Source organism: Plasmodium coatneyi, chromosome 6 (genome assembly GCF_001680005.1).
Source record: "Plasmodium coatneyi strain Hackeri chromosome 6, complete sequence".
NCBI lineage: Eukaryota > Apicomplexa > Aconoidasida > Haemosporida > Plasmodiidae > Plasmodium > Plasmodium coatneyi.
The window spans coordinates 763,699-783,628 of NC_033561.1; the positions used below are offsets into that span (position 1 = coordinate 763,699).

The 19,930-nt window shown below is 45.9% G+C and overlaps 8 protein-coding genes across 8 annotated transcripts; 4 read left to right on the forward strand and 4 right to left on the reverse strand.

The window, feature by feature from the left end:
- Nucleotides 1-47: 47 nt before the first annotated feature.
- Nucleotides 48-2,642, reverse strand: PCOAH_00014390 (Uncharacterized protein; the record flags this gene model as incomplete). The annotated part of the gene is made up of 1 exon (XM_020058248.1): nucleotides 48-2,642. One exon carries the CDS (start codon nucleotides 2,640-2,642, stop codon nucleotides 48-50), a length of 2,595 nt encoding a protein of 864 aa, XP_019913725.1.
- Nucleotides 2,643-3,193: 551 nt separating this feature from the next.
- PCOAH_00014400 (Uncharacterized protein) lies at nucleotides 3,194-4,726 on the forward strand (the record flags this gene model as incomplete). Its single annotated transcript, XM_020058249.1, has 1 exon — nucleotides 3,194-4,726. The coding sequence occupies one exon, from the start codon at nucleotides 3,194-3,196 to the stop codon at nucleotides 4,724-4,726; it is 1,533 nt and encodes a 510-aa protein (XP_019913713.1).
- A 192-nt stretch (nucleotides 4,727-4,918) lies between these two features.
- Nucleotides 4,919-5,982, reverse strand: PCOAH_00014410 (Uncharacterized protein; the record flags this gene model as incomplete). The annotated part of the gene is made up of 5 exons (XM_020058250.1): nucleotides 4,919-5,064; nucleotides 5,200-5,260; nucleotides 5,367-5,447; nucleotides 5,580-5,682; nucleotides 5,834-5,982. The coding sequence occupies 5 exons, from the start codon at nucleotides 5,980-5,982 to the stop codon at nucleotides 4,919-4,921; spliced, it is 540 nt and encodes a 179-aa protein (XP_019913679.1).
- A 1,927-nt stretch (nucleotides 5,983-7,909) lies between these two features.
- On the forward strand, nucleotides 7,910-9,297 carry PCOAH_00014420 (Uncharacterized protein; the record flags this gene model as incomplete). The annotated part of the gene is made up of 4 exons (XM_020058251.1): nucleotides 7,910-8,041; nucleotides 8,166-8,682; nucleotides 8,718-8,914; nucleotides 9,109-9,297. 4 exons carry the CDS (start codon nucleotides 7,910-7,912, stop codon nucleotides 9,295-9,297), a joined length of 1,035 nt encoding a protein of 344 aa, XP_019913648.1.
- Nucleotides 9,298-10,662: 1,365 nt separating this feature from the next.
- Nucleotides 10,663-16,225, forward strand: PCOAH_00014430 (Uncharacterized protein; the record flags this gene model as incomplete). Its single annotated transcript, XM_020058252.1, has 15 exons — nucleotides 10,663-12,840; nucleotides 12,939-13,310; nucleotides 13,441-13,536; nucleotides 13,689-13,754; nucleotides 13,873-13,967; nucleotides 14,105-14,249; nucleotides 14,372-14,426; nucleotides 14,549-14,709; nucleotides 14,840-14,878; nucleotides 14,999-15,238; nucleotides 15,415-15,453; nucleotides 15,588-15,659; nucleotides 15,797-15,904; nucleotides 15,999-16,037; nucleotides 16,190-16,225. The coding sequence occupies 15 exons, from the start codon at nucleotides 10,663-10,665 to the stop codon at nucleotides 16,223-16,225; spliced, it is 3,741 nt and encodes a 1,246-aa protein (XP_019913890.1).
- A 732-nt stretch (nucleotides 16,226-16,957) lies between these two features.
- Nucleotides 16,958-18,226, forward strand: PCOAH_00014440 (Uncharacterized protein; the record flags this gene model as incomplete). The annotated part of the gene is made up of 3 exons (XM_020058253.1): nucleotides 16,958-17,086; nucleotides 17,270-17,347; nucleotides 17,568-18,226. 3 exons carry the CDS (start codon nucleotides 16,989-16,991, stop codon nucleotides 17,620-17,622), a joined length of 231 nt encoding a protein of 76 aa, XP_019913856.1.
- On the reverse strand, nucleotides 17,891-18,283 carry PCOAH_00014450 (Uncharacterized protein; the record flags this gene model as incomplete). Its single annotated transcript, XM_020058254.1, has 1 exon — nucleotides 17,891-18,283. One exon carries the CDS (start codon nucleotides 18,281-18,283, stop codon nucleotides 17,891-17,893), a length of 393 nt encoding a protein of 130 aa, XP_019913824.1.
- Nucleotides 18,284-19,100: 817 nt separating this feature from the next.
- PCOAH_00014460 (Copper chaperone) lies at nucleotides 19,101-19,304 on the reverse strand (the record flags this gene model as incomplete). Its single annotated transcript, XM_020058255.1, has 1 exon — nucleotides 19,101-19,304. The coding sequence occupies one exon, from the start codon at nucleotides 19,302-19,304 to the stop codon at nucleotides 19,101-19,103; it is 204 nt and encodes a 67-aa protein (XP_019913794.1).
- Nucleotides 19,305-19,930: the final 626 nt, after the last annotated feature.

Sequence of the window (19,930 nt, forward strand, 5' to 3'; positions counted from 1 at the left end):
AAGAAATAATGATTATCTCCTCCGGTGGTTCGTTCCCACCTTGTGCTCTACTTTGACATCCAGGGAAGCCTCCTCCTCGGCCCTCCATCTTTGCGGCAACCAAATCGATTGTCCTGTTTTTGTCTGTACGGATAGGCCTCCTCCATATACGCATCCCCCCAGGGGTTGGCTACCCCATCTGCGTCTGCGCTTAACCGCCTATAATGCGAACTCCTGGAGGTATGTAAGGGAAGCCGCTTTTCAGAACCCCTTCCTTGGTTGCAACTTTGACGTGGTACGTACCATCGAGGAACGACCTGGTCACCACTTTGGTAAAGCCTCCTCTTAAAGTCACTTAAATCATCACACCAATGGTACTTGGAGTAGACGTTATTGAAGTAGCTCTCGAACTCCTCTTCCTGTTTTATCTGTGGTGATGGAGTGGAGAGTGAATCTTCTGCGTCGGCTGCTGAGTAGAAATTGTCGCTGTCTAAAGAGTTACACCGAACAGAACGGGAATCACAACTACTGCGGCTGTTTGCTTCTACGGATGCACTATCACAGGTGGGTACACACGTACCACTCGATGTCCTCCTCAAGTAGTTCCTCCCCCTTTTATTCCTTCCACACGAGTTGGGAAGAAAACATTCTGCTTCTGCTTCTGTTTTTTTTTTCTTTTTTTCTTTTTCAAATTTTCCATCCATTCGGTTAGGGAATGTAGAAGAAGCTACGCCACGACTTCCCCCTTTGGATTTGTTCACATGTCTTCGGTTCAGGTGTTCCATTTTTTCCACCCTGTCGAGAGTCCTCTGCAGTTCCTTCATCTTTGACTCCATCGTGAAGTAGTTGTCCACCTGTTTTCTGTTTCCTCTTATGAATATGTCATAATTTAGATCCTCACTAGGGGGTTCAATCGTCTGAGTGACCCCCTTCGTGTATGCTTCTTTCTCTTCTCTGAGGTCAGGATAGGATCCTTGTTGCACTGGTTCTTTTTTTCTGCATTTCTTCGCATGGCGTGGGTGCTGCTCATTGGGGTCTCCCCTCTTGTTTGACCGGTCCAGGCGTTCCTCCTTCTCAGATTTTATGTTGCACGTTTGTCTAATATTTCCCTCTGGGTCGTTTTGATCGGTGTTCACTTCGCATCGCTCCTGTGTGCATTCTCTTTGGGGACGGGGCAGTTGTTCCCGTTCCATCCTGCTATGCTGGGTGTCCATCCGTTTCACCTCCCGTGAAGAAGACCCTCCGAAGTAACTCCTAACCAAGTCGTCTCCATTAAAGTTGCAGGACATGTTGAAGTAGGACGTGAAATGGATTCTCCCCGTTATAATGTTATTGTAATGCATGTCCTTATCGTTGCACAAATCTGCCTGACCATGTGCAGGTGAAAAGGAAAGGGCCTGCTGGTCTATTTCGTCCACATCCGAGTCGTATTCGTCACTTGAGTTGTTCTCATCGGAGAGGTAGAAGACGCACGATTGGGGTGATCGTTCCTCTTGCGCTGGTGGGTGAAGAGTTCTGTATGGGAGAGAACTCTTTGTATAAATGTTATGATCGTACATTCCGTTTTTTTCCCCCATTTTGGGAGATGCTTCCCCCCAATGTGTATATTCCATCACTTCTGCACCTCCCCCCTTATTGCCACGCCGCTGGGAAAAAATCCTCCTCCTATTCTTCTCCAGAATGCGTGAAATAATACCCCCAAAACAGATGACCACATTTTCCTTAAAATTCTTGGTGGCAAATAAACACAACAAATTCAAGTCTGAGCAGAATTTAAAAATGAGCTTCAACTCAGTGAGAGGAAGTGCCAGACTGTGATCTTCAAATTTCTTGTTTTTGAAAAAGTACTTGGTCTTACAAGAAGGGATGGATATTTTTTTATTGTTGTAAAAGAAATGCTCTCTTTTGATTTTTTCCCTGTTGAGACTGAAGTCGGATGTTTCTATGGCGCTAAGGACAATGGAATCATCTGTGTTTTTTAGAAAAACGTTTCTCTCATTTGCTAGGTCTTTCAAGTTTATTAGAAAGAGAGTGGGTTCTACTTGTATAATGGATTCATTTTTATACATGTAACTTTTTAGTGGGTTGCAGAAGGGCCTCAGTTTAAGCACCGCGCTGCAGTGTGTGTTGCGCTTTTTAAACTTCACCACCACCTCGAGGGTGCCGTTCTTCGTGTTGAATTTGAGAATCAGTTTGGACACCTCTGCGGTGCCACAAGGGCGATTAACGCTGTCATCACCGTGGGGTACACCGCTACCACAACCGCTGTTACCACCAACATGGTTGTCACGCTTCGCGCTGGAGTGAACAGTTCCCCCTCCCCAGGTCGGTGCCAACCTGCCCTGCTCGCCCCTTTCGTAGTTCCCCAAGTGGGAATTCCCATCACTCCTTAACAGTCTTGTTATTTGGTAGCTAAACAGGCAGTGGTATAAGTCTTTCGAGCTGAGGGATCCACTGGCACTGTTTTCATCACAGTTCACATTGCCCAGGGAGAAGAACTTTTTGTCTACGTGGATTATTAACTCGTTCGTTAAGCTGTTGGACCCGATGAGCTCTAGCTTGCTGCGCGTGAGTCGGAGGTGTAGATGTTCGCTCACCGATGTGAAGAGCTTCAGTATCCGTTCGAATACTTCGATGTAGGGCCTCTTGATTATTACTTCCATGGGAAGTGTAGAGGTTTGAAGTTGTGCAAGGGGGGTGAATGTGATGAAGGGAGTTGGAAGTGTTCACCTGGCAGGATAATGCTGGTACCTTCTTGATAGACCTCTCTCCTAATCATTGATGTTGCCTCCTTTTTCTCCCCCCTGGATGAACCTCCACTTGGGAAAATTCAAAACCGCGGAAAAAACAACTTCACGTTGGTGCAACACACGCCGGTATGAACACCACAACTTTGCACAGTAGCGCGTGCCGCTTGTCAAAACGGTGAAAATGTTCCTACATTCAAATGGATGTAGTCAGAATGCAGTTTTTGTTTTCCCCTCAAGTGGGTTCCTAGCCGAGTTTACTTATTTTCCGCCCCTCGGAGCGCACGGGAACAGCGGTAACAAGTAGCCATTTCGAAATTGTGCACTCACAGGGTGATTACTTTTTTTTTTTTTTTTTTTTTTTCAAAAAAGTTATGAACAGGTCAGGCAAAATATCAAAAAAGGAGATGAAAAAAAAAAAAAAAAAAGCTAGCCAAAATGAAACACATTGTGGGTGAAACGACAATATGGTGAGACTTCCCCCACGGCTGAAACAACTCACTTGGCGCAACAGTTTTGTACATTCAAAAGGGGGGACACCATGGAAGAAGCGGCTCCACAGTAGCAGGAACAGCAACAGCAGTGTGGCACACTGCAGGGATGAAGGTGACCTGCACAAATATGTATGCGTCGTGCCGTATAAGAACGACAATGTCCTGTCGCTGGAGAAAACGTATGACGAGAAATATCCCCACGTGGTTAGCGAAAACAGCATTGAAGTGGAGTCCAATTTGAAATACATATACAAGCTGCTACTAACGAGCAGAACAGTGGAACAAATCCGATTGCTGTTACATAATTCGTACTGCGCGTATGAGAATAACTTCATAAATGACGTGAGGAACATTAACTGGGCTGCCTATATCCCCTTCAGCAGTGTCTTCACGGAGCCACAAATAAATGTGAAAAGCATAAAGTCAAGGCTGTTCCACACCTGCATGATTAAAAACATCATCCTGAACGTGATTAAAAAGCAGCAACAAGTGTATATAGAAAAAAACGGAGATGAAAATATTCTTTTGAAGAAGAAAAAACTCAATCCATCCTCTCTCCAACCGCTAAAAATACATGTCCTCTTCCGTTACAACGAATTAAAAATTAGTGTAAACATAAGTAATGACTTAAACAAACGTTTGTACATTGCACACAAAAGTGACAGCTCATTAAAAAGCACAATCATAGCTTCCGCATTGTTCAGAATTAACATTTTTAATTATACCAATGGGGGAAAAAACCTCTATTTTTTGGATCCCTTCTGTAATGATGGAAGCATTATTTTGGAAATATTTTCCATTTTAATGACTGCCCCTTGTGGTTCCCCCAGTATTAACTACCCCATTGTGTCCTTTCCTATGCATTCCCCTTCTACGTTTTGGGAAGCTTTAAATGAAGTGAACATGACGCCAGGGAAGTTCACCGATAGGGTGTTCCTCCTTGGGGTTGACGATAGTAAGGATCACATAAGACAAGCTAATGCAAATTTGAAGAGACTCTTTCTGACCATGCCGAGGTCTGTTGATGAGGAGGGTGTGCAGGTGGGGGGAAAGGTCCCTTTGTCCAGAGAAGGGGTGGACAAATCGGTTCGAAGTGGAGGGGGGGATGCTCCTTCCCATTTTAGTGCGTTAGGAACACATGAACTGAACGCTCTATTCTCCAACGATGGAATATTTCAAAACAGAAGCGATGACCCCCTCGCCATGTCGAGGAGGATAAAATTCTTACACATGGATTTCCTAAAACTTAACAGTGTGAACGAAAACTGTGTTATCATTACGAGCATTGTAAACGTGGACGAGAAAAAAAAAAAAAAATTGGAGAAAATCCTCCTCCGCTCGCAGATTTTAAATGCATTCGTATTCGCCCAGGAGAGTTATAAAGAAAGGACGAAGCTGAAGTTTAAGTTGGTTTCTCGATTCGTGTCAGATGGGCAGAACATCATTTTGGTTCAGCTCTTTGGGCAGCCTCGGCGTGGGGTGTACGACGAGACGTGGGACGGTTAGATACGCCACCGAGGCGCCACCGAGGCGCCACCCAGGCGATACTCAGTTATTACCCCCATGTGCAGATGCATCCCCCACTGCAAACATTTAAAAGAGCGCAACGAAAAGGGAAAAGAAAGAAGCAAGTTAAATGGGGATTATATTTAGGTTACGTCAGGACGAGGATTGGCCTGATGAGAACCCCAGGACCACCTAATGGATGACCCTCAAAATTTCGTAGACGATATTTTTCAAGTTTTCGTCACAGAACGTCTGGCTGACGCAGTGGGCTTTGATGTCCAGCAGTTTTTTTTTGTAAAAATTGAACATGCCGTTGAGTTCCATTTTTCTTTGGTCCTCTGGGGTGGGGGGTGGAGGGGATACACACAGGGGGGTTAGAGGGGGCACACAGAGGAAGATTAGAGGGGGACTAGCGAGCCGTTCGGAACGCATCCCCATGTAAGAAGCTATTTTTTTTTTTCCTTTTTACGCACCAAGGAGTAACTTGAGGTCCAGGTACTCAGTACGGAGGTTCGAAAGTTCTTTTCGCATTTCCTGCAGTGGGTTTGGACGGAGGAATGGTGAAGCGATTCTCCGTTTTGTACCGGTCGACGTTGGTGGGGGCATCCAAACGGGTTGGACACAATGCGGAAAGGATTACCTCCGACTGCTTTAACGCCTCGTTGAAATTCGTCTTGTATTCATTTTTAAACTTTTGGCAGTACACGTAGTAGTCGTTTAGCTGTTGGGGGGAGCGGGGCCAAAAAGCAGGTAAATAGATGAGCAGCTGTACATGTGCACTTTTGCGTAGGCGCGCGGATCGATGTATTGGATGGGCCCACCCCCAAAAGGAAACACACATGATAGGGAGTACCTCCTTCTCTTTGCTCGCAGCCTCGTCTCTTATGTACTGCAGCGTGCGTGCCTCCTCGTCCCTGTATATTTGCTCTTGTCGTTTGAAGGCGGCTTCAGCATTACTGAAGTGGTGAAGCGATAAAGCAGTGTGAAAAAAAAAAAAAAAAAAATCACCTGAACAGGTCAGCACATTTACAGTGCACACATAGCCTTTTCCTTTTCCTTTTCGACGCACGTGTGTTGTCTTTCCTTTCCATTTATTCCTCACCCAACCTCTTTATTTCCTCCTTGGTTAAGCTGCCCTTTGGGGGTCTTTTCTTCGTTTTTTTCTTCCTCGCCATGGTGCCCCTCTTCTTCTTGTCTTTCATGAGGCCCAAAATCATCTCGTTCATATCGCTCTCTTTAAGCGCTTGAGCGTTCATGGTTGAGCGGGGGGAATTCAAGAGGGACAAGCGGAGACGGGGTCCAAATGGTGTGCAAAGTAAAACACACACGATAGTACAAGTAAACGACAGGAACAGACAACCTTGTAGGGGGGTGTGTAAACTGGGGAAACAATTCAGTATATGTTGCTAGACAAGGGAGAGACAAAAAAAAAATAACTCAAGTTAAAATGCATGCCTTTAATTTTTTCTTTTCTTCAAGTGGAAACTTTACAACTGTCGTTTAATACACGGGGCGTGTTTTAACCTCCACCCCCCTATGGGACGGTTAAGTGTTCCCACTGTATGTACACGTAACGATTGGCCAACGGTGATCGGGACCCCCACAAGAAAAGTGGACGCCGATGCGCTTTTCCGAGTGACCATTTTGCATTTTTTTTTTTTTACATCATTCCTAGTACTCCTTCACAGAGATAATCCATTTTTCCTGGGAGGGGGGGAAGGCACCCAGACAGGGAGCGCCCCAACGGAGTAACAGCAGGGAGATCGGCACATCCTCACAAGTAACGATGAGGTGAAATAATGAAGAGGAAACCTTCCTTGCCAACTACACGGTGGTGCGTGAATGGATGGCCACCCAGGCGGAGTGGCCCAACTGGATTTTGCTTGCTTTTGCCTCCTGCGCTGGGGAATATTTCGCCCTTTGGAGTCACGATCCCCTCCACATTGTTCTACGCGAAAGATGTATTTACAAAAAATAAAATAAATGAATAAATAAATAGCTAATTGGGTGAGGGTGCGGGACCCACGTTCAGCTCAAACTTCCTGGTAAAGGGAAAAAAAATGGGTTGGAATTTTAGTGCCACAGAAGAGGAATTAATGCTCCGTATATATGTAGGCGTAGAAAAGGTGCGATAAAAGGATGAAGGGTAAAAAAGGCTTGACACGCCTAACAAATAAGCGCTAAAATAGGGAAAATTTATGTAGGGGCAACGGTGCGGTATCTGCGGCAATGCTAAGGATAAAGCAGCAAAGGGTTGAAACGCTACCCCGAACAGACGTCAAGGCAGCGCGAAGGATCCATAAAGCACTACCCGTAGAGCATTCTCCCCACCCGTTGAGCCGTCAATCATTCTTCCGGGGTCGTCAATGGAAACAGGGGTAATAATAACCATTCGTTCACGCATACACTCCGCACGCAGTTTTGTGAAGATAGGAGCTGAATGGCATTACAGCTTTTTTTTTTTTTTTTTTTTTTTTTTTTCATTTTATCGTTATAGCATTGCAGCGTTGATAGCGTAGCTCCTTCCTTATACTTTACATCGCTTCGCTTTGCTTCACTTTTTTTTTTTTTTTTTTTTTTTTTTCATTCAAGCCCTGGCCACGAAATAGCACGAACGTGCACTCAACACTGTTAGAAGAGAAGGAACAACCCTCTCTTGCTTGCCACTTTGCTTGCCCATTTGCCTTACTGTTTGCCTACCCATTTGCGTTTCTAACTTTACGAATCAGTTTTTACGAACCTGCCCAGTCCGTCCAGTGAGTGCACCTCTACCCATACTGCGATACATGCCTGTGCGGTTCTCCACAGGATAGTTCATTCAGTTAGGCATGTGTTGCTGTCCCGTATTTTTGGCAGAGCATCACCAGTTATTTGTACCACAGTTGAAGCGCTTCCCTTTGTAGCGTTTTAAGTGAACCGCTTGGATAGGCCGTTTTATGCATCGTTCCGCTGGAGGATACGCGAAACGTTGCTCTCTCCTACGTTGGAAGTGAACTGTGTAGAGCTGGACGTAGTTCCAAGCAGCGTGCAAGGTATACTCCCTTCCGCACAGTAGGAAGGGCAGCACGCTAAGCGTCTACACGATTCTTCATAAACAGAGACAAGAACACTCTACCAAGTGAATACGAAGGTGCTTAGTTGTACCCCCTCCCTACCGTGTGAGTCACTTAAAGAGCCACAAAAATGAACGCCAAGAACAACATATTTCAGATCCTCCGAGAGGAAGATAAGATAAAGAGGAAGTCAAAGCAGCTGAAGGAGAGCCAGCAGAAGAAGGAAAATGAGAAGAAGGATATTAGCACCTTTTCCTTCGATGTGAGTGCGGCGGTTCAACGAATCTGCCCCGGGCGCGTGTATTGTGCCTGTGCGTTATTTCGCCCTTGCATTTTTTTATGCATTTTTTCGTAACACCATTTTGATCCCTATTTTTGCCCCCCAGATAAGCAAGTACTCCTCCTGGGCCGACATGGTGGACGAGTACGACGAGTTCTTCTACGAAGTGGAGAAGCTGAAGGATCAGCAGAAGAACGGAGCAAATAACAACAAGGAGAAGAAAAAGAAAAAAACGAAAAAAAAAAAAAAAGAGGACGAATATAGTGATGATAGTAGTGAGGAAGACAAAGAGGACGCCGACCAACCCACGCAGGGAAACATCCCCGAAAAGGAAAAAAAAAACAACAAATCTTCGAGCACTCCTAATGCAAAGAAGAAGCAGAATGGAAGTGCCAATGGGATTAACAATCTAGCTAAACAAAAACAAATGGAGAAAAAAAAAAAATACAAAAAGGAAAGAGAAAAAAATAAACTGGAAAATATCTTACTTGAATTTACAAGCACATATAATCCCAGCGCGGAAAAGGAAGTGCAGGATGGGGAGGAGCTCCCAAATGGAGTTGATTCAGTTAAGATTACTGTACCAGGGGATGCCAATGGAGGAGGAGGGGCTACGCCTACAGGTGTAGATGCGAATGGCCCAGAAGTGGAAAACCAGGACGAGGGGATAATGAAGACAAGCTAAAGAAAAAGGAGAAGAAGAAAAAAAAAGACAAGAAGAAAAAGGAAAAGAAAAAGCAGGAAGAACTGAACGATTCACTCAAGAGGGAGGAGCTGGGTGTGACTACCCCTGGAGAGAAGGTTGACGAGGGGGCCAACGGCGAGGCAGGAACACCCCACCAGAAGGAAAAAACCGTAAGTGGAGGAACGAACAAGTGGTGAAACGCCATGCCCATTTTAACACAGTGCTCTGCGTGGCCAACTCACTTTGGCTGCCGTGCCTTTGGTGAAGTTACCCATGCGATAATTTCACTTAACATTTACCCGTATATTATTCTTCAAATTTCCCTGCATATTTCTCTTCCCTTTTTTCCCCTTCTGCCTGTTAGCCCATCCCCGTGAACGAAAAATTAAAAATGCTGCTCAGCATGACGTCGAAGAAAAAAAAAAAACGAGAGAAAATCGACGACATTATTGCCATTGTGGAGAGAGAGGAAAATATAAAAAAAAAACAGCAGGAAAAAATTAAGCAGAAGGAGAAGCAAAAGTTAAAGATGCTCCAGAAGTCGATGCAGTGAGGTGGCCGTTTCTTCGCCTGTCCGTCCAGCATAGTTGTTATCACCATCGGAAGCAACACTACCAGTGTATTCAACCCCTCAGGGATGATGTCGTGGGGGAAGGGCCCAACGGTCAAACCAGATTTGCTAAACAAGATTGGGTGTGTACCACATACGGAAAGGTTTGCATTCCCCCGATTAAGGATGTGCCTGCATGGTAGAGCTGGTTCTATTCCTTCGTAAAATCAAGCTTATATGCAGTGTGTGCCTTACCCCATGGCGCCACAGGTACAACTTGCCGATTTCCCTTTTTGTTTGTTCTAAGCCACAAAGTACAACGCAACATTGGAAACGCAACAGTGGAAACTTTTTTTTAATTTTTTCCCCAAAAGCGAATCCTGGTTGGCATGTGACACACGGAGGACATATGTCCTGGTCTGCCGATTCCATGTGTTTGTTCCCGTGAGAGAGTACAGTCAAATGGTCTCACACGAGTATAACTGAATGAGTGCGTCTGTGCTTTGGTGTGCTCACGTCTATGTGTGCTATACCCCTCTTCATTTATCAAGCACATTTCTTTTTCTTTTTTTTTTTTTTTGTAATTGTTAATAAATTAATTTTTACACGTTTGAAAAAGAAAACTTTGCTCCAAAACAGGAGGGAGCGCGCAAAGGTCGCAATTATTTTTTCGCAAACAGGGGGAGCCACCCACCACCCCACGTGTGTATGTGTGTGTAACAACGCTGTATGCCCCTCTGCTGGAGTGGCCATAAGGATGACACGCTGGTAAAGTATTATTAAACAAATGTGAAAAACGCAAAAAACGCAAAAAGTATAAATACGGTTAAGTAGGTGTAAATGTACCAGTGATATACAGTCGGACGATGCGCGCAAACGGTTGCCAGCTGGACGGTGCCACTTCCCCCAAGCGGTGTGTGCGTGCGAGGCGCCGTATGCACGGGCGTATTCCCCCCCCTGGGGGGCAGGCCAACTAGTTGTGTGTGTTGTGGCTGCTCTTTTGTTGGGCGGTTGTTCGGTGTGCGCGTCTCCATATGCGTCTTCGTATGCGTCCGAATGGTACAAATATGCATGCAAATGTTTTTTCCCCTTTATCTGTGTGGTAATCCAGTTTGCCTTTTTTTTTTTTTTTTTTTTTTTTGTGAAAAATTTTGATCCATTTTTACCTGACCCGTTCAGGCGTTTTGCAAAAACTTGGGAAGTCGCCAGCTTGACTGCCCATTTGTGTGCACGCAGTTGTCTCCTCTTTTGCATCCCCTTTGGGAGGCGCAGCAGTGTGCAACATTACGGGTGACATACAGGCGTGTTAGTAGGGAGTATTTTTAGGGAGTGTTTCTCCGGGGTGATGCTCACATGGGTTAAGGTAAAATGGCCCAGGCAGACGCGAATAACCTGCACCACTACAACAGGAATACCGTCACGGAAGGTAACGCGAATGTGCTGAACGAATGGGGCGGCATGAAGGCGAGTTCGCACACGTTTATTAAGGACATGAGCAAAGGATATTCGTGCCCGGTGAAACTTAAAAAAGGTGAATCAATGGGGGAAGTAGACGGAGCGACTAGCGAATTTGCTGCTCCATTCTACCCAGAGGAAAACAACACACAACGGAGAAGGCGAAGCACTCACCTGGTCGAGCAGACGTCCGAACTTTTTTGCGATGACCAGGTGGGAGACCAGACACCTCAACCAGCATGTGACGTTCGAATGGGGGAACCCTACGATGGAGTGGGCACCTCGAGGAGAGAAAGACGAAGCAGTCACGGGGGAGACGCAAAGAAACGGGTGACTACAAAACTTGCAGACAGCCACATACTGAACAAGCTCACGAGGACGCTGTTGCAGGGAATTCAGGAGAAGGTGGAGGAAGAGCGTAAAGCATCGATGAGGGAAGTTAAGGGTAAGCAAAACGGCGAAGAAAAATCCACCTGTACAGGGCGCTCAAGCTCAGCGATGCGTGAACAGAACTTATGGAATGCGAAGGACGAATTGGGTGGAGCACCTCCCAAAGGGGGACTCCCTAATGATGCGAAATGGACTACGTTGAACAGCGGTAACCAAGGTGTAGTGTTCCGGAGAAAGGGGCGAGCTTCCCACGTTAGTAGTGGTCCAAACGGGGGTAACGCTCTGACTGCTAAAACGTCAACCACAGGCGTGCAGGTCACGCCGCAAACAGAACAAACCTTCTACGTGTACCAGACGGAGGGACAAATCCCAGGCTCCTGCGAAAACAACGACTTTATTGGACTCGCGCAACAGGAAGGAAATAGACACAGTGTGAGTAACAAAAGCGTCTGCTTCGTGGATGAGGCAAGACACAGCAGTGGTGGTTACGTTGATTCGGCACAGGGGCAACAAGTGTATCTTCAGGAAGGTGTAAACAACGGAACGCATCCTTACCTTGCTCAGGAGTCGCTCATTGTGGATGGAAACGGCTACGTGGTTGGAAGCGGTACTGATAAAGTGGGGGGTGTGCTAAAACGACCCGATGAAGGGGGCTTCCACTTGGTTGGCACGGGGGACGTGGGGAGTTACGTGGGTCAGCAGGGCATCGCCAGTCAGGCAGTCCATACGAATTGGAGCGGCACCCCCCAGTACGGCAGTCAGCCCAATTATGGCACACAAACCAACTATGGAAGCCACATCCAGCATAGTGGTCACCCCAATTATGGTACCCAAATGAACTACGCAAACTATGACGTGACGAAAACCCCCGCTTCAGCGTCGATACGGATCAGCACCGTCGGTCATCCCAAACGATTGTCCCATCCGCAGAGGAAGTCTTTCCACGTGCCACCCAGAGCGAGTTCGGCGAAAAAAAACTTCTTCTGCAACAGCTCCGTAAAGAATAAGCAGCTCCACGGAAGGAAACAGTTAATGGGGAACAAAACGGAAATATTAATTTACCCCAACGGGTCGATGAGGGGGAGTGCTGACCAGACGAATGGATCTAAGAAGTATTCACTTGACAGACGGGGAAGTCCCTTTCTCCTTTCCTCACCCAGCAAAGCAACAACTCGTTTCCCCAGCAGCAACATTTTCATTCGAACCAAATCGCTGCGGCGTCAATCACAGGATGGAACGAACAGGAAGGGGTCTGTGTCTCCCTTAAATAAGTTTTCCCTAGGTAGACAGAAATCCGTTCCAGTGAGGACCCACTCAAGGAATACTACCACCACCCCTATGTGCACACAAGAAATAACATATAGTTTCCCACCACAGGGGGGTTGCATCCCTGGGGTGGTAGGAGATCAGAGAGTTATACAAGCCTTTGCGTCTACCCTCCCTCATGGAACTCACCACAGTGGAATGTTCATAGGGCAAAACAGCAACTCAGGTGATGCATACAAAGGGGACTTCAATGAAGATATGAACAGCTACGTAAATAAGTGTTCCACGGATGTGTCTAGCAGGGTGGCGGACGTTGGATCTCCCCTGAGTGATCAGATTACTTCTTTGAATAGTAAAATTGGAAGGCTAACCAGTAGAATTCGATCCATAAACGGGGAGAAGTGGAATTTGAGCGAGTTGGCCCGGCTGTACAAGGTAGGCAGGAGTGCGCATCGGGGGGAACACCTCCCCATAGAGTGAACTGTCATCACATCCTACCTGTCCACCTGTAATCACATCCTGTTTGTTCGCAGAACGAGTGCAACCGGCTGCGTGAAGTCATCGCGAAGAACAAGCAGACGCACTACGACCCAGTGAACTTCCGCAAAGTGAACTACGAACAGTTGAACGGGCAACTGGAGGAGGAAAACGAAAAACTCCGAAACCAAATGACAGCCCTCGGAAAAGCAATCCTTTCAAGCTATGACATAAATGGGATAAAAAAAATCCTCGCTAGGCAGATAGTAAACCTGAATGAGGAGAATGAAAAATACAGACAAGAGATCAAAGTGCTGAAAAAGCAGAAGGACGTTAATAGGGAGGTTCTGTTTAATCTGAGCAGAGGGGATGTCTCCACGGATGCCATCGACAGTGTGTTCATGCAGACGAAGAACGTCGTCATAGAGGTAGGTCTCCCTCCCATTCGGCACGGACAAACCTATATCTGCTTCACCACACAAACGTCATAACCCAAGTGAGGTAGAGCAAACTGAAAGAAACAACCCTAACCCGTGACGACCCCTCCTTCTTCCGCAGGGCCACCAAACTATAAACGTGTTTTACCTTAACCTGAAGAACCTCATCGATGAGCTTTTTCAACGAATAAAGTTCCTCCTCCTGGAGGATGAATACGTAAGTGCACTGTTTGGGGGGGTGCCGAACCGTCGTCCCATTAGGACAAGTTCTTCCCATCGCTTTACTTCACTTCACCTGTTTTATTCACCTGTTTTATTCACCTGTTTTATTCACCTGTTTTATTCACCACTTTTCTATTCACCACTTAGACCCCGAACGAGAAGCTGCTCTACGTGACCAGCCTGGAGGAGCTAGTCAACGAGAATTTCGAGGAGGTACCGGAATGTCCCTGTGCACCTGCGATGGTGCACTCGATTTAAGCGCGTTCTTGTTGTGTGCACATGAGTACGGTCGACGCTGCTCACAAGTCTGCTTACACAACTGCCCTTACAGATAAACCACATCGTGGTTAAGATAAACGAGCTGCGAAAAAAAATGAAGAACGTGAAGGCACACATCTTTAACACGGACAGGAGCAACCCCAACTGGTTCGTTCCCTTCGCTTCACAATGGCGAACCGTTTGGGATTGATCAATGCGTTCGGTGGGGAAGCACCATGTGTGTTTCCTCTCCTCTATGGGTGAGTCGTTCATTCGTTTTACACATTCTTTCCCCGTCTCTGCAGCTCGTGCAAGCCGTCCAGGATCATCCTCGAAGACGATATCAACCACCTGGAGGAGGAACTGCACAACCACTCGATTATGTTGAAAAATTTGCGAAAAAAAAATCTGGCCCTGTGTCTGAACAACCTGCATTGCCAATTTGATCACGTGAGTTTTCTTCACACGTTCCTGCGTCGATGGTTGTCTGTGGCCAAGTGGTGTGCCGACTGTGCTTCCACCTATATCTGCTAAGCGTACATTTGCCTCTTTTTTTTTTTCCTTAATGGCAGGACGAGAAAGGTGATGTCCCCCCCGGAGGTGCAATTAAAGACCACCACAAAACGGGTAAGTGGAAGTAAACGAACGGAGGTGAAAGAGAATCCCCCAACAGTTTGAGCAGTCGCCACGATGGAGTTACCCTTCCCTCCCTTATTTTATTTTTTTTTTTTCTTACATCGAAATTGTAGATAAGCATAAGAACAGTAATAAGGAGAAGGCTCTTCACAGGAGGGAGGAGGGAAAGGCTACTCAAGCAGTCAAGGATAGACCTCCCACTAATTTAGACAAGGAAGAAGCGAACTTGGAAGAGAACCCCGACGAGTCCTACCACAACAGGCTGCACGAGAAGGTGGGCTTACCTGGCCAATTGTACCGTTACGTGTATCTCCTATTAGTCGTTTCGTCTGCTTCTTTTATACACATTTTGGTTCCCTTTTTTTTTTTTTTTTTTTTTTCCCTACCTCCTCTCCCCACGGCAGATCCGAGTCATCGAGCATCAGCTGCACACCCTGAACGATGTAACCAACAAACATATGAGAAAAAAAAAAGTGGCCCATAGGACAATTTTTCACATACCCAGTTAAGTTAATCGTCCCCATTTTTTATCCCACCATGCACAATACTTACCCCCCCTGCAGCACATAAATTCCAGCTTCTGCGATGGCGATAAAGAGCATGGAGGTGATGACGCCCAACTAGGCTGCGCAGAACTTGATGGTCCAACAAAGAAATGCACGACGAAGAGGAAACAAAAAATAACTAACGAAAGGCATGCAAAAGGAGAATCGTCTTACACCTCTTCATCACCCCGTTCATCTGTATCCGATGAAAGTGCAAGTGTGCCCTCAGAAAATAAAAATTGGTTAAGTGAGGAAGAAGTAAGTGCAGGAATGGAACGGTGGACTAAGTGAACTGCAGCTTCAACGTGTTCTTCACTATACACGGATGGGTGGTTGCTTCCAGGAAGTGTGAGGGCGGCATGCGTTCGTCTCCCGTCCAGATGAAGCACTTGCATGAACATGGTCGTATTTTGCTATTTTTTTTTTTTCATCAGGTGGAACGCAGCAAGAGCAGGATGATCAAACTGCTAGCAGTAATTGGAAGAAAAATGATATGCCCGTGTGTGGCTCTGTGCAACGTGGTGATTGAACCGTCGTTGCGTCATTTATTCGTATGGTCACTTGCTCGTGTGGTAACCATGTTGCCTTTTTTTTCCCACCTGTACAGCTGCTCAAGGGAAAACACAACGCGGACTTGGTAGAAAACACCAAGAGTTACGTCAGCTCCTTCGGGGAATATGTAAGAGGGAGAGCTTCCCGATCAGTGCGACACCGTCATTGTTGCTTCATTTGATATGTCCACTGTGTTGTCCCCATCGTGGTGGTCTACAAAAAATGCCCTGCATTGTGCCCCTTTTTCCTCCCCCTCCTGCGCAGAAACCAAACAACAAGTATAACTTACAGAAAATTTACGACAACTTGAAAGCCATACGGAACACAATAAAGAACACGGAGGATGACACGGAGCGGAACATCCTGGCCCTGGTACGGACGCAACCAGCGCACCACCCACACAACAGTACCTCACACCTGTGTATGTCAACACACCGGTCCGTTTTCCCCTCCACACACTTGGCAGATCGAATCCCAGGCCAACGAAATAAAAATATTTGGAAACGTAAGACGGAAATGGAAAGGAAGCCCAAAGAGGGGCACAAAAATACATACCCAACGTGATGGGACAAACAAGTGGAACACTGCTTAATGAGCAATTCATCTTATCTGCCCAGTTGTTATATTTTTCCTTCTTCCCTCCTTTTTACCTTTCAGTGTGTAGATGACTTGAAGACGACTATGGCATCCTGAGTTGTGAATTTTTTTTTTTTTTTTTCGTACAGATTTGTCAAATGCTATGCAGGGAGGAAGCGGGAGGATAAGATGCCATTCGTGTACTTTTTTACACGTCACGTGTGTAGCTGTATGTGTTTACTTACGGTGCCGTAACTGCTCCCGCGTTTGGCCATTTTACAATTCGATGAGGTCATTTGTTTATGTGTGATGTACTTTGATCGAATTGGTTTGGGGCACCGAAAGATGGTTTTCCTTTTTTATTCCCCCTGCGTGTGATCCCTTATTTTTGCGCATTCCTTTCGTATTCTTTTTTTTTTTTAAAACGAGTTAGTAAAACTGTTCGCCTTCAGCGGTGCCATCTGCGCAATGTGCTGCATGACATGTGTGGCAAAAAAAAAAAAAACCGATAACCTCTTCGTGTTTGTATCAAAGCAGTTTCCTCCCCCAAAAAAAAAGAAAAAAATTGGCACTGAAAAGGTCACCCCTGGAGTGAATTCGTCGCCGCGTGATCAGATCACTGTAAAGGAGTGACTCTTTCGAGTATTTGTATTAAAAAAGAGAAAACACTTTTTCCGTCCTCCCAGTGTACATATATACTGACGTACGAATGCATGTATGTGCGCATCCGTGCACGGAGAATTCGCCGCCTTGAGCACACAGGAATGAGGCTTGTCTGTTAGCCCCACCATTTAGTATCGCCAAGTTACATCCGAAGAAGGAAATTAAAAAACATATCGTCACCTCTCCAAACTTGTACAACACAAAGCAACATCACAAAATGGGAAAATACAATTTAATATTCAAGAAAAACTGGTTTGCAAAGAGCATTTTTGGGACCGTCGGCATTATGGTTGTTCTGGATCAGCTAGCTAGATAGTACAAAAAAAAAAAAAAAAAAAATGTGCAAATTTTGGCACAATTCGCCTGAACAGTACAGGTGTTTTTTTCGTTTATATGACAAGCATGGCAACTCGTTTTGCACGAATATTAGCATTTGTGTGATTTTCCGTGCGAAGTTTCCTCACACGATATATGTGTACCCTTTTGCCATTCCCTAAGTCAGTACAACATCCCGGAGATTAGAGATCCCAACCTAACCCAGTGGTCGTGGTGGCTGGATAAAGTTGCCGCGAAGAGGTACGCCAAAATGAGAGCAACAGAGGGGGGGATACATGTGTAGGGTGTCAGCGCTGCGGGTGTACCTTTTGTGAGGGAACCACACATAGCTGTATGCACATATGTGTCGCGCAGAATGCAAAATTTATGCCGCTATACGGAGTGACCTGCACGGACGACCGCGAACAACGTGACATCGCACCCTCTTTCTCCGTTTTCCCCTGTTAATTCCCCACTACAGGCTAGAGATGGGCCAAGGAGACTACTCAACGGATAAGACAGGGAAAAACGCGTAACGAATGGACCATGCGAAATAATACAAGATGGTCGTCTGAGGAACTCAAGAAGAGCTTCCTAGTTGGGAGGACGGGGTCCATTTGGTGTCTACTTATTTGTTTATTTTTTTACTTATTTTTATTTATTTTTTTTTTCCATGCATGTGATGACTTCACACGAAAAATTCGTCACCGTGGCGACAACGTTTTAAAGCGTTCACATGTAGAATAATCCTCCCCGTGGGCGCACGCGTGGAAGACAAGCACACTTCCCTATGTGTGTCCCCCGCTAACCAAAGTGCGAAGGCAAGAACTTGCGGGCACGCATAATGTTGGGGTTGTAGTCAACCGGAGAATCGCGTATCCGCAGGACATAGCTAGGCATTTGGAACTTGAACTTCTTGATGTCATCCCGTGAGACGTATTTTATTTTCATTTTTTCATTGTACTTTTTGATGGACAAATTTCTTTTACTTGCATTTCGACCTGACTGCAACCTTTCCCATCCAAATCTGGTTAAGCGAAATCGTAACGCAACCTTGGAGTGGTTTTTATATTTTAATTTTTTTTTTCGTAATTGTGACACTCTGTGTCGGAATCGGATTAGAGTCCAGTTGATATTTTCCCTCGGATTGTAAAATCGCTTCAGCTGTTTCGTTACGTCTATTTGTGTGCAGGTCATGTTGCTTATTCGTTGTTGTGGGGGGTTTGTACTGATGATTGTGCTGCACTTGAACGGAGTATACGCCACGGTGCTTGCTTCCCTTCGGAGGGGCAAATACTTCCTGACTCCGTTTGGATGTTTTGTCAATGTGGGGGGGAAGACCCGAAGGCACCTTCCAATTGGGCAGCTGCGAAGGAGCATTTTCGTTCGAGTAGAGGGTGGGTGGGCGTTACTATCCTGTGTGCAGACACAAAAGCGATTTCTCCTGACGTTTGTTCTTGTAGGGGACACGTACTTATTAGCGTCCACGTGAGGGGCAATTTGCGTTAATGGTCAGAGGTGTGTATAATGTATTGTATGGCACTTGGTAGATGGTATTTTTTTTTTTTTTTTTTTTTTTTATGAACTGTTCATAATTTTTTCTTGCGCGTTCATAAAAAAAAAAAAAAAAAAAAATTGTGTGCAACTTCGCGTGGCCGTAAACAAATGTTCCCTTGAAAGGAGTCCAAGGCGGAAAGAACAGGCTCTTCCGGTAGTATTCCCCTACGTATCACTGTGTGACGCAGCTTCGGACGTGGTGCCAACGTGACTCCAAATAGTTGGGTTCATGTAAAGGGGGGAGAGAGACCACGAAACTCGTACAGCATTATTTATGCGAACCGTTCCGGCTGTTACTCTCCTGAGCAGTTCGAGCGATTGGTGATTTTTAAAGGTGGGTAACTGGTTTGAGGGCGTTATGTAGGAATTTTCCACGCGGTCTGGGATGTGTGGATAGACCGCTTTTCTTGCCGCCTTTCCCCCCCTGTTGCTGAACCGAAGCGGCACTGAGAACTGCTTACTTCACGTCGAAGCCCTCATCCCGCAAACACTGGTTGTGGTCTTCAATGTATTTCCTGCACTGCTCCTCTCCAAGTTTGACGATGCACTCGTCTCTCAGCTTCTTGGTTTCCAAGCAGACGCAGCAGATTTTCTTCTTCGGTGTCCCACCCTTGGCCTCTTCACTGGTGTTTTTGAACGGCCAGTTACAGAAGAAGCCCATTTTCCTGTTGCAGTGGGGTACGGTACAGCCGAAGGAACAACAGTGGGGTACCACTAGAAGGTGCTCGAGAGAATTATGAGAAGGAGCAACGTCCTTATCGACGCGCCTTTGCTTAGCCAGTTTGATCGTATATGTAATCTTTGGTCATGCCCCTTAGGGAAGAAGCCCGCTACGTTTGTTCTTCTTTCGAAGCGCTTTTCTGTGTTAACAGGGGTGTGGGAGTTCTTCAAAGGGGGACCAAGTGCAACAAAAAGGGTTGTTCATTTTGCTCTGCTATTTTTTTTGTAAACTTTCGATGATAGATGGTAATGCTTTTTTCTTTTCCCTTTTTTTTTTTTTTTTTTTTTTTTTTTTTTGTATAGCATAGCGATCTGTGTAGTATTGGGGACCATCCGCAGGCGACACCTTTTGTGCACAGGGCTGAGGACCCGCTCCACCTACGCACCCTGGCTTCCACAAAAACGTTGGCGTATTTTCCAAGCCGTTGCAAAGCTACCTTTGTGGAAGTTGCACTGATGGAGAGTGGCCCCTTTGGTCATTTAAAAAAAAACGTTCATCAAGTGTGACGTTGCGGTGCTACGTACATGTGCATAAAATAGCATCGTGCAGGTGGACTCTCCACCTCT